This window comes from Ursus americanus, chromosome 3 (assembly GCF_024610735.1).
Source record: "Ursus americanus isolate L20-20 chromosome 3, mUrsAme1.1.p, whole genome shotgun sequence".
Lineage (NCBI taxonomy): Eukaryota > Metazoa > Chordata > Mammalia > Carnivora > Ursidae > Ursus > Ursus americanus.
The window spans coordinates 69,287,042-69,299,242 of NC_142129.1; the positions used below are offsets into that span (position 1 = coordinate 69,287,042).

At 44.5% G+C, this 12,201-nt stretch overlaps 2 protein-coding genes across 11 annotated transcripts in view; one reads left to right on the forward strand and one right to left on the reverse strand.

Moving 5' to 3' along the window:
• The window catches only part of PEX1 (peroxisomal biogenesis factor 1), an 87,432-nt gene extending 78,716 nt beyond the window's left edge, over positions 1-8,716 (forward strand). Inside the window, exons 24-25 of one of the 3 annotated variants that reach the window (XR_006778776.2) lie at positions 815-2,127; positions 2,306-8,712. Coding sequence is in view for 2 of the 3 variants with exons in the window: in XM_087861078.1 (XP_087717204.1) it covers positions 815-899 (85 nt within the window). In the remaining variant the exon portion in view is untranslated. Of the gene's footprint in view, positions 1-814 lie in introns of all 3 variants that reach the window. The other 2 variants (XM_087861078.1, XM_045793260.2) reach the window with 2 other exon arrangements.
• GATAD1 (GATA zinc finger domain containing 1) overlaps positions 1-12,201 on the reverse strand; it is a 55,825-nt gene that overhangs the window by 3,870 nt on the left and 39,754 nt on the right. The gene's annotated exons all lie outside the window — the stretch shown is intronic.

Here is a 12,201-nt window from a genome sequence, read left to right on the forward strand (position 1 = left end):
CTGCTCTGCAGGAAAAAAAAAAGTCCTCTCTGGTAAAATAGGGAACCTGTACTTGAAAGTTCACCTACGTGGTTAAGGGAGGTAAAAAGCTTTTCCCGAGTCTGCTGGGTCCTGATTCCCTTCAGCTCAGGATTTTGGGGTGGCATATTCTAACTCCCCAATAAGTACACGGTCCTTTGTATTTATTGTAGGAAAATCAGAAAACAAAGAATAAGAACAAATTCCCCTTATTTCCACCCCTGCTAAGGCATATATTTGTTTTTCCCACCCATGCAGCTACTCAGCACCTAGTGCTGTAGAGCCGTCCCTCTACATCTTGAACGTTGACATTTTAAATGTCCCTTTGTTCTTAATGTCATTTTATAGGATGGCTATGCCACTATTTCCAATATTTGGACTTTTAAGTTGCTTCCGGGTTTTCACTGTTACACCCATGTGCTAGTGAACACCCTTGGAGCTCAATGTCTGCACATGGCTAAGGCGGAGGTAGAATTGTTACATCGCAGGATGCCTCTTGCCTTCCAGACACACTGCACAGCACCGTGAACGTAGAGGCCGGGTTCGCCCCCAGCCTCGCTAACACCGGGCATAGTCACCTCTCTCCCAACCCGGCCAATGTGCTCAGAGAAAAATCTTGTTTAAAAATTTGCATCTTTGATTAAAACAAACAGCTTTTTTAATGTCACTACCATGTGTATTTTCTTTTCTAACTTGTCTCTTTTTCCCCCATTTATTTCCCTGTTTGCAAACAATTACCTGCCTTTTGTAATTTTAGCATTTCCATGTGTTAAATATTACCTGTCATTTCTTTAAGGTATGAAAACTTTCAAAATCCAAAGAAGAGAAAAAATCAAAGTGGAACAATGTTTCGACCTGGACAGAAAGTAACTCTAGCATAAAAGATGCTCCTGATTCTGTTTTTGCTGGTCTGTTCCTGTTGTAAGAGTAAAAATGGTGTCTGTAAAATTCTTTTTAACAAATCAATTTATAAAATCACAGATTGGTGTAAACCTCTGGTTATGTAATAATCAGGCTTACTTGAAATTAATATGGCAGAATTGGGATATTTATAATAGATTCTGTATCTTATTTCCTACAAATCTAAATTAAATCATTAGTGAAAGAATTCTGTCCAAATGGTGTAGCTACTTCTTTCCTTATCTGAACTGAAACACACTGCTTAGAACTCACATATGCAGCATCTTCCTTGCATTTGACAAATCTTGGGCTTAACAACTCTGACCATTTGGAAATATCATGTTCTATTCACTGATCCAGTGATCTGTTATTCTTCCAACAGAATGTGTAGACTTCACCACAATTGAAATCAATGAGATCACGTCCCCCCATTCTACGCCATGCGGCTCCCAGGCCAGGACCGTGAGTGCTGTCCATTCCTCCTCTGCTCCATCACGACACTGCCCAGATGTTCTTTAATTTATGGCTAAACCTAAAGTCAGCCACCATCAACACAAACCAGGTCTAGTAATGCGTAAGGGAAGAGAAAAAGGGAGAAAGGTGAAGTATATAAACACATGAAACACCAAAGAAAAATGTACAGGCAGCACCTGGCGCCGTGGCGGCAGCTAATCGGGAGGCTGGGGCAGGCCTTTCCGACTTGTCTTCTGTTACTTACTCCATGTTCCTTGAGTTCAGCCAGCACCTCCGTGGATTAGAGTCCTTTACTAGGGGGGATGGTCTAAACCTTCATTCCCATCTGAGCCACTGGTGGCCTCTTATCACAGAAATCTTCCATGAACTCTTACTGTATTCAGTACTACCCCCAGGTCCCATCCGTACGTCTCCCATCCTGTGTGGTGTAGCTGTAAGAATGTTCACTCAGCCAACGCGGTAACGCCCCCCAAACCACTGGCATCACCACTGTGTTCCTCTTGTGTTTCTCCTTTGCTTCCCTCTCGTCAGCAAAGCCCAGAATCACAGGGGATGGAGGTCAAGACTTGGGGTCAGTTATGTGTTGACTGAGAACTGCCCCCCTCACCCCTTAGCTCCCAGATCCTTGCTTCTGCTGAGGCCGTGGTCCCCAATACGCTGCATATACGAGACGGACCGTACCTCTTGCAACCTCACGAAGAGCCGTCACCCTAGCAAGCCAGCTGCGTCAGGGTGGTGAGTGTTTACAGTGAGTTCTACTCGAAGCCCACCACCTCACTCTCCAGGGTGAATTTCGTGATCAGAAAGCAAGGGTCTGGTGGGACAGCATAACAACATAAAAGCATGTCAGTAAGTCCTGGAAAGATGCTACTGGCAGAAATTTGAAGGACAAAGCAGACTGTGTCCCTTTCAGGGAAGACAAATCACCGCCTCCTCTGATAGAAGAGGGACACACATAATCAACCTTCCAGGAAGCTGCACACACACCCACGTGGTTGGTCACTGCTGTGGACGAGGGGGCGTCAGGACGAATGCTGGGTCAGCCTCGGTGTCCTACAGATGACATACAGACACCCCCCCAGCCTGGCCACCACAGCCACTTAGTTTGAGCCTACTAAATAAGCACTGGGGGGGTACGAGGTGAAAGCTGATAGACATCTGTAGAAAACTCATCTAGAGCTCCTGATGATTAAAAGCACTGAGGACTTTTAACTGAACGTTCACAAGGATCATGCCCATTCCTACTCTTCGAGCACATTGCGAGAACTCTGGCCGTCACTTCTCCCAGGCCTCCTCCTGGCCAGTTCTCTAGTCTGCTCTGTAAGTCTCTAACCACCTGGTTGTCAGCCGCTATGGATCTGCATGGACTTTTATATCAGATATCCCTACCTCCTGGCAAACTAGAAGAGACATGCTGCTCAAAAAAAATCTGCCTCCTTGAAGGATTTTTCTGTCTCCACTGGTTGTCAGGGCTACCCCCCCGGGTAGAGCAGTATTGCCTTCACTCTGACGGGTAGGTCATGGTGGAGCTCTGGGTCTCCAGGAATTAACATCAGTACAGACCCAGTGTTGCTCATAATCCCCAGAATGTCTGGTTACTTCTCAGGACACCTGGAGAATGCTCTGGTGAGTGGCTTCAGGTCCTCTGGGGAAGACTTGGAAGAAGCAAGACGCATCGCAAGTACTTGTGATGTTATCTCAGGGCTCTTTCCCTAGACACCTGGCTTCCTTTTTGTTGGACCTAGACCTGAGAACCGGCTGAGGGGCCATGACGACATTGTGATGACTTACATCAGACCTTTGTTTATTAACAGGGAGATTTTTAAGTTATAAACATCAAGTAGGATCTTTGACCATCTCTTTTGGTCTTAAAGGATCCCACAATTAGTTGGGCACCAAAGAACCCTGCAGATCAGATCCTTTTAACAAATGCACTGTCCGCTGGTTATGGTAGCCACAGCCACCAGCCTCTGTTAGGCTGGGAGCCACTCATCCCCAGTGAAATCAGAAAGCCCGTTTCTACTGCAACGTCTCCCTATCAACTGCGTCTCCCATCAATTGTCAGTGTCTGCAGACAGACTCCTTCAACCATGCCAACACTCTCCCTTGCCTTCCTCTGCTCCTGGGAAAGTGAACGACTGAGTCATACTCAGTCCATTACAGCCATGCACGGTATGTGACACAGTTCTAGACAGTGAGCGGAGGTAAGTAAAAGTCCCTGGCATGGGCTTTCTTCCTGAAATGAGGGCACAGCGTCTGGAGATGCAGAAACCATCTTGGAGATGTGAGGGTGAAAACCATAGGTGACTGATGGCAGGGCAAGAAGACAAGGAGCCGGCTTCCCTGATGGCATCACTGAAGGGACATACCAGCCCTGGATGTTCTACGCCTACGTTTTTTTATGCTGGAGACAAATAAACCTCTTGTTTACTTCTCTGAGTAGGATTCCTGTTATAGCCAAGATCAATCCTAACAATATACCAATGTATTTCTCAAGGACTTGTTAAAGGAGTATTTTCTGACACCCCCACTATCTTGGGGGACATGGGTGGTGGTAAGTTGGTGAGTTATACATGATTCATTCAACATGTTGTGGGGGGGGGAAGCAGCAAAGGAGGAGGGAAAGAGAGAATCTCAAGCAGATTCTCTGCTGAGTGCAGAGCCTAATGCGGGGCTCAATCTCAAAACCCTGAGATATGACCTGAGCCGAAACCAAGAGTTGGACGCTTAACCGACTGAACCACCCAGGCACCCCTCAGGTGCCTTGGTAAATATCTGTTTTGCCAGATTCCCTATTCTGGACTAGCAAGTCCAGATACAAACGCAGTATGGTCCTAAATGGGGGTGGCTGTGCACATCCCAAAGGACTCTCCCCTAGGGTGCTTCCTAGAGAATTGGGCACAATTTAAATTGGGCAATTTAAAGAGAAAAATATTGTAGTGCAATGAAATCTGACCTCGGTATCAACAGACCAAGAAGTCTGGCGTAAGAAAGGGTCCTTAAATTATAACACTGTCTTACAGCTTGATTTGTTTTGTAAGTGGGAGGAAATACCATATGTAATGGCCTTTGTGGCACTATATCAAGACCCAAAATGAAAGGAAAATTGTAGAATGTGCCCAGCTCTTTTTTCAGGATTGAAAAAAAAAAAAAAAAACTGATAGATTGGATGACCCCCTCCTTGTAGGCCCGCCCCCTAGAAGGAGGGTCCCTGTGTCTAATGAGACTTCAAATGCAAAGACCAGTCCTCCCGAGCCCCTTTCTGACCCAATGACGACTCCTTCATATTCAGAGGTGCCCCACCTTTATCAACCTTTGCCCCAGGACCGAAATCCTGCTGTTATTCACGGAGGCACTCATTATCAACCCACTGAACCCAAGGCCTCTCAACTTCCACTTAGGTTGCAGACAGAGGCACCATTTGGGTCCCATGCCATTCTCCATGAGTGATTTATCCTTATGTATGGAGAAGTTTGGCTAGTTTTCTGAGGACCCAGCCAAATTCTCTGAAGAATTTACTAGGTTAGCTCTGACCTTCAATTTGACCTGGGGGAATTTACAAATTTTGTTGTTGTCCCATTCTTGCACTGCAGAAGAGAAAGCTAGAATACTGAATGCTGCCTGGCAGTATGCCAATGAGGTGGCAGCTCATAATCAGGGACATGCAATATATCACATCAGAGGAGAAAGAATCCCAGAGGGGGATCCCCAACGGAATTACCAAAGGGGCCAAGAAGATCTAGATGAGAGAAATCATGATAACTTTAATTTTAATTGCAGGAATAACTTTAATTGCAGGATAACTTTAATTGCAGGAATGATGTAATGTGTAGTAAAACCCACTAACTATGCAAGGTGAGGGACATAACTCAAGGGAGGGATGAAAATCCAGCAGCTCTCTTCCAAGGGAGATTGGTTGAAGCCCTCAGGAAATACACGAATACCGACCCTAATTCTCCAGAGGGACAATCTCTTTTAGCTGTGCATTTTACCGTGCAAGCAGCCCCAGATGTCAGGAGGAAATTGCAAAAGGCAACCACAGTGCCTCAGACTCTTGTGAGCCAACTGTTGGACACGGCCTTTGCTGTATTTAATAGAAACAGGGCAGGGCACCTGGGTGGCCCAGCTGGTTAAACGTCTGACTTTGGCTCAGGTCATCATCCCAGGGTCCTGGGATGGAGCCCCACTCTTGGTGGGGAGTCTGCTTGTCCCTCTCCCTCTGCCCCTCCCCCAGCTCATACACTCACACACACGCGCTCTCTCAAATAAAGTCTTAAAAAAATAATAGGGGCGGGGCAAAAGAAGACGAGAAAAATCACTCGGAGCAGGTGGCAAGCCCAATTTATAGCAGCTGCCATGGGCTCTATGCCACCCCAGGGATACCTACTCCAGAGGATTGTGAAGCCAGAGATTGGTAAAGCCAGACTAGAGCCCCTCCCCCCATTTGCAAAGAGCTAGGTCCTGATCAATGTGCCTTCTGCAAGCAAGATGGCCACTGGAAAAAGAATTGTCCTCACCTCTGAAGGGAGAGGGGGCCAATCCCTAAGCCATTAGTAGTCAAAAAGGCTGAGGACTGAAGGGGCCCGAGCTCTCCTATGGCTCCTTCTGGACATCTCTAGGTATCATTCCAGGAGCCTCGGGTAATCCTTGATGTGACCAGTAAGAAGATTGAGGGTTTTTGTTTTTTTAAAGATTTATTTATGTATTTGAGAGTGAGATGGGAGTGGAGGGGTGCAGAGGGAGAGGTAGAGAGAATCGCAAGCAAACTCTCCACCGAGCACAGAGCCCCACACGGGGCTCAATCCCATGACCCCAAGATTACTATGGGAGCTGAAACCAAGAGTTGGACATTTAACTAACTACGTCACCCAGGCACCCCAAAAAGATTGAGTTTTTATTAGACACAGGAGCCACTCACTGTCCCAACCCAGCACAGTGGGCCTCTGTCTCGACAATCTTGTATTCTAACTGGAGTAAATGGGCAGCCACCAGTAAGGCAGTTCCCCTCCTTTTAACTTGCATACCGGGCTCTCCTTTGCCTTCACATAGTTTCCTCCTGGTGCCTGAATGCCCCGTCCCCCTGGTGGGAAGAAACTTGCTTTTTGAACTCAAGCTACACTTCATTTGGGAATGTTAGAGCTGAGAGAAGATGAAAAACATGCCATGTTAGCCAGTTTGGCTTTACGATTGGGAGGAGAAAATACTATAACTGATAAAATCCCTCCCCACATTCTCACTAAAATAAAGCCCACTGTATGGGAAATAGAAATCCCTGAAAGGGCTAAAAATGTCTCTCCATAACTATCTCCCTCAAGCCAAACATACAATAGCCTTGGGAAAGACAGTATCCTATAAGACCGGAGGCTCAAGAAGGCATTTGGATTCCGATCAAGAAGTTCTTAAAATATGGATTATTAATCCTTTGTCGGTCACCCTGCCACATCCCCACAGCAGTAACACTTGAAGGTTTCTCTGGTTGGGTTCACCCGTCTAGAAAATATTAATAGTAATTACAGCAGGAATTTTCCTTTGCTGTGGATGCTATTGTTGCTGCATGGTCTCCGAATCTAAATATCCTATTCTTATGATGAGGCCTCCTTTGCTTCTCCAAGCCAGACAACCTACAGCTAGACACCCTTTATTTAATCAGCTCAGGATTTTTACACCTCCCGATAGGCACACTCTACCATTCCTTTCAGCTTGAAGTTCAAGATGAGATTTTTGCTCTTCAACACTCCCTTAAGAATAAGGAGGATAAAAATCCCAGAGCAGGGAGATGAGGTAGGAAAGCTGAAGGGACTCCATCTTAGAAAGGCTCCGTCTCTGTTTTTCTTCTAGGCCCCTTTATTCACGTTCCATATTTTGCCTCTTAATACGCCAAAGAAGCCCTGTTCCCACTTCAAGAGGGAAGCAAGAAAGTTAATCCTTCTCTGAGTTTTGTCCAAGGCCCCAAACACCTGATGACATCCAAGAAGATCTGGATCCAAACCATGTTCCAGAATATCAGCTTCAAACAAACCTCGGCTGACACTGGTATCAATGCCCCATCTTCGGTAATTTATGGAATAACACCTATTGTTCACCTGACACCTGCCTTTGGTCGGAAGCTAGCCTGGATTCCCAGAGGAACATGCACCCTAGACTCCTTTCCAGTATAAACTCCCAACCCCAATGACAGTCTCATTCTCCTTTCCCTTCCCCGCGACGCTCCATCTGCTATTCTCTTCCTGTCATATACACTGTTCAATAAACTCTGTTTTCACTTTCTCTGCCTTAACTTGACAAAGAAATCAAAGCACATCTAATTAAAGGTCCAAACCTTCCCTACCACAAGCAAGGAGGAACCCTGTAGCGGAAGGACCAGTGGGAAAGAGCAGCCAAAACACAACAGAATGCACACATCACATACCAGAAACACTTCCTGAAGCTTCCGTTGTTGTTACTGCTGTTTTTCCTGTTTTTGTTTTGTTTTGTTTTGTTTTATTTTTATTTTCCTCCTTTCTTTTCTGGACACAATGACTAGAAGGAGAAATTCACCACACACACACACAAAGTAGCACTCTCTATCGTGGACTTAGTAGGAAGAACAGGAGGTAGTACTCTCTGCCAGGGATTTAATCGATATGGATATGAGTAAGATGTCTGAATTAGAATTTAAAATGACAATTATAAAGATACTAGTTGGTCTTGAAAAAAGCATAGATGACACTAGGGAACCCCTTACTGTAGAAATAAAAGAACCACATTCTAATCAGGCCAAAATTTAAAATGCTATTACTAAGATGCAGTCAAAAATGGAGGCTCTAACAGCTAGGATAAATGAAGCAGAAGAGAGAGTCAGTGACAGAAGACAAAAATGATGGAAAGTAAGGAAGCTGAGAAAAAGAGAAAAACAACTACTGGATCAGGAAGACACTTTGAAAAATCAGTGATACCATAAATTGAAATGATATTTGAATAATAGGGATCCCAGAAGATGAGGAGAGAGAGAAAGGCCAGAAGGTTTATTTGAACAAATTATAGCTGAGAGCTTCCCTAATCTGGGGGAAGGAAACAGGCAGTCAAGTCCAGGAGACACAGAGAACTACCCTTAAAAATCAATAGAAATAGGTCAACACCTCAACATATAACAGTGAAGCTTGCAAATCTCAGAGACAAAGAGAAAATCCTGAAAGCAGCTTGGGGACAAGAGATCCGTAACCTACAAGGGTAGAAATATTACACTGGCAGCAGACCTGTCCACAGAGACCTGGCAGGCCAGAAAGGACCAGCATGATATATTCAACATGCTAAATGGGAAAAATATGCAGCCAAGAATACATTATCTAGCAAGGCTGTCATTTAAAATAGAAGGAGAGATAAATAGTCTCCCGGAAAAACAAACAAACAAACAAACTAAACTAAAGGAATTCGTGAACCCTAAACCACCCTGCAAGAAATATGAAAGGGGATCGATCCTTTGAGTGGAGAGAGAGCCCCAAAGCAGCAAAGACCAGAAAGGTACAGAGACAATCTATAGAAACAGTGACTTTACAGTTAATACAATGGTCCTAACTTCGTATCTTTCAATAATTACTCTGAATGTAAATGGACTAAATGCTCCAATCAAAAGACACAGGATATAAGAGTGGGGAAAAAAAAAAAAAAGACCCTAGATACGCCGTCTACAGGAGATTCATTTTAGACCCAAAGACACCCCCAGATTGAAAGTGAGAGGGTGGTGAACCATTTATCATGCTAATGGACATCAAAAGAAAGCTGGAGTAGCAATCCTTTATAATAATAATAAGACATGAAGGACACTGTATAAGAAAACGCCCTATCCAACAAGAAAAAACTAACAACTGCAAATATTTATGCCCCTAACTTGGGAGCAGCCAATTATATAAACCAATTAATAGGAAAATTAAAGGAACGCATTGAAAATAATACAATAATAGTAGGGAACTTTAATATGCCACTCAAAGCAATGGACAGATCATTTAAGCAGAAGATCCACAAGGAAACAAGGGCTTTGAATAACACACTGCACCAGATGGACTCTACAGATATATTCAGAGTATCTCTTCCTAAAGCAGATTACACATTGTTCTTGAGTGCACATGGAACATTCTCCAGAAGAGATCACATACTGAGTCACAAATCAGTTCTCAACCGGTACCAAAAGATTGAGATTATTCTCTGCACTTTCACACCACAATGCTTTAAAACTTGAACTCAATCACAAGAGAAAATTTGGAAGGAAGACAAATATATGGAGGTTAAATAGCATCCTACTAAAGAATGAATGGGTCAACCCGGAAATTAAAGAAGAATTTTTTAAAAAATATATGGGAACAAATGAAAATGAAAACACAACTGTTCAGAACCTTTGGGATGAAGCAAAGGCAGTCCTAAGAGGGAAGTATATAGCAATACAGGCCTTCCTCAAGAAACAAAAAAAGTCATACACAACCTAACCTTACACCTAAAGGAGCTGGAGAAAGAACAGCAAATAAAGCCTAAATGCAGCAGGAGAAGAGAAATAATAAAGATTAGAGGAGAAATCAATGATACAGAAATCAAAAGAACAGAACAGATCAACGACTTTAGGAGCTTGTTCTTTGAAAGAATAAGATTAAGAAATCCCTGGTCTGTCTTCTCAAAAAGAAAAGAGAAAGGGCCCAAATAAAATCATGAATGTAAGAGGAGAGATCACAACCAACACTGCAGAAATACAAACAATTATAAGAACACATTATGAGCAATATATGCCAACAAATTAGGCAATCCAGAAGATGAATGCATTCCTGGGGACATATAAACTACCACAACTGAAACAGGAAGAAACAGAAAACATGAACAGACCCATAACCAGCAAGGAAATTGAAGCAGTCATCAAAAATCTCCCAACAAACAAGAGTCCAAGGCCAGATGGCTTCCCAGGGGAATTCTACCAAACATTTAAAGAAGAATTATTACCTATTCTCCTGAAGCTGTTTTTTAAAAAAAGAAAAACAAAAAGAAATGGAAGGAAAATTTCCAAACTCTATGAGGCCAGCATTAGGTTGATCCCAAAACCAGACAAAGACCCCACCAAAAAGGAGAATTACAGACCAATAATCCTGATGAACATGGATGCCAAAATTATCACCAAAATAGGAGCCAATAGGATCCAACAGTCTTTAAAGTATTGTTCACCATGACCAAGAGAGATTTATTCCTGGGCTGCAAGAGTGGTTCAACATCAACAAATCAATGTGATACACTACATAAATAAAAGAAAGGACAAGAACCAAATGATCCAGATGAGAAAAAGATGGCAGAGGAGTAGGGGACCATTTTTCTGCTGGTCCCCTGAATCGAGCTGGATATCTACCAGACCATCCTGAACACCCATGAAATCAGCCTGAGATGTAGGAAGACGCATCTGGGTCTCTACAAACGAACATCTCCAGCGCTGAGCATTGAAGTACGAAGCGGGGAGCCGTGAAACCACGCACAGATATTGGAAGATAAACGGAAGGGGGAGGGAGCCACTGTGCTCAGGCGCTGGGAAGCAGGAACCTCCTGCTCTGGGGAGCGGGCCAGACTCGCGGACCAGTAGCCTCGGAGAAACCAGATGGAAACCGGGAATTCCGGAGCACGCATGTGAACCAGTCTGAAACTGGGAGCGCGCGCACGCACAACCAGACTGCAATCCGGCGCTCCAGAGTGCGCGTGAACCACACTGAAACAGAGAGCTCGGGAGTGCATGCGGGAACCGGGGGCAGCTGGTGGTGTTAGAAACACAAAGGACAGACATGTGCCGGCGCTGGGAGCGAAGACTGGGAGAGTGGCTGTGGGGCGCACAACCCCGGACACTGCAGGGTTTTTAGCAGCACCGACAGAAACAGAGTTAGGGTAGCCAGGAGAGCTCAGTGGAGAGCAGACTGCGATCTCTCTGTACTGAGACAGAGGCTAGGATACAGCCACTGCTGCTCTGACTCTCAGAAGAGCCACAGAAAACTGCCAGGGAAAGCCGCCAGAGAACAAAAGCCCCAAAACTGGTTCTGAGCCCATCCCCCCCTCCACAGGGGACAGGGCAACTCTACCCAAATAGGGTTGCCTGAGTATCAGCAGGGCAGGCCCCTCCCCCAGAAGGCAGGCTGAAAAATCAAGAAGTCCACATCCCTAACGTCCCTATAAAACAAGTGCACACTGCCTGGGTCCTGGTCAATAATTTGGACTCTGTATATCCCTGCAACCTCTCATCAGAATGACAAGGAGGAGGAGCTCCCAACAAAGAAAAGAAATAGAGACTGTGGCCTGTGCCACAGAACTAATGGATATGGATATAACCAAATTGTCAGAAATGGAGTTCAGAGTAACAATGGTCAAGATGATGTGTAGGCTTGAAAAAAATATTAACGAAAATATTAATGAGAATATAGAATCTCTAAGGACGGAAATGAGAGTGAATCTGGCAGAAATTAAGAATGCTATGAATCAAATGCGGTCTAAACTGGATGCTCTGACAGCCAGGGTAAACGAGGCAGAAGAACGAATTAGTGAGTTGGAAGATGAGACGATAGGAAAGAAGGAAAAAGAGGGAACATAGCTTAAAGAACTCCAATTTCGAGAAATTAGAATATGGGAGATTACTGACTCAATGAAACATTCCAATGTCAGAATCATCAGCATCCCTGAGGGGGTGGAAAAAGAGAGAGGTCTAGAAGACATATTTGAACAAATTGTAGCTGAGAACTTCCCCAACCTGGTAAAGGAAACAAGCATTCGTGTCCAAGAGTCAGAAAGGACCCCTCCCAAGATCAATGAGGACAGACCTAC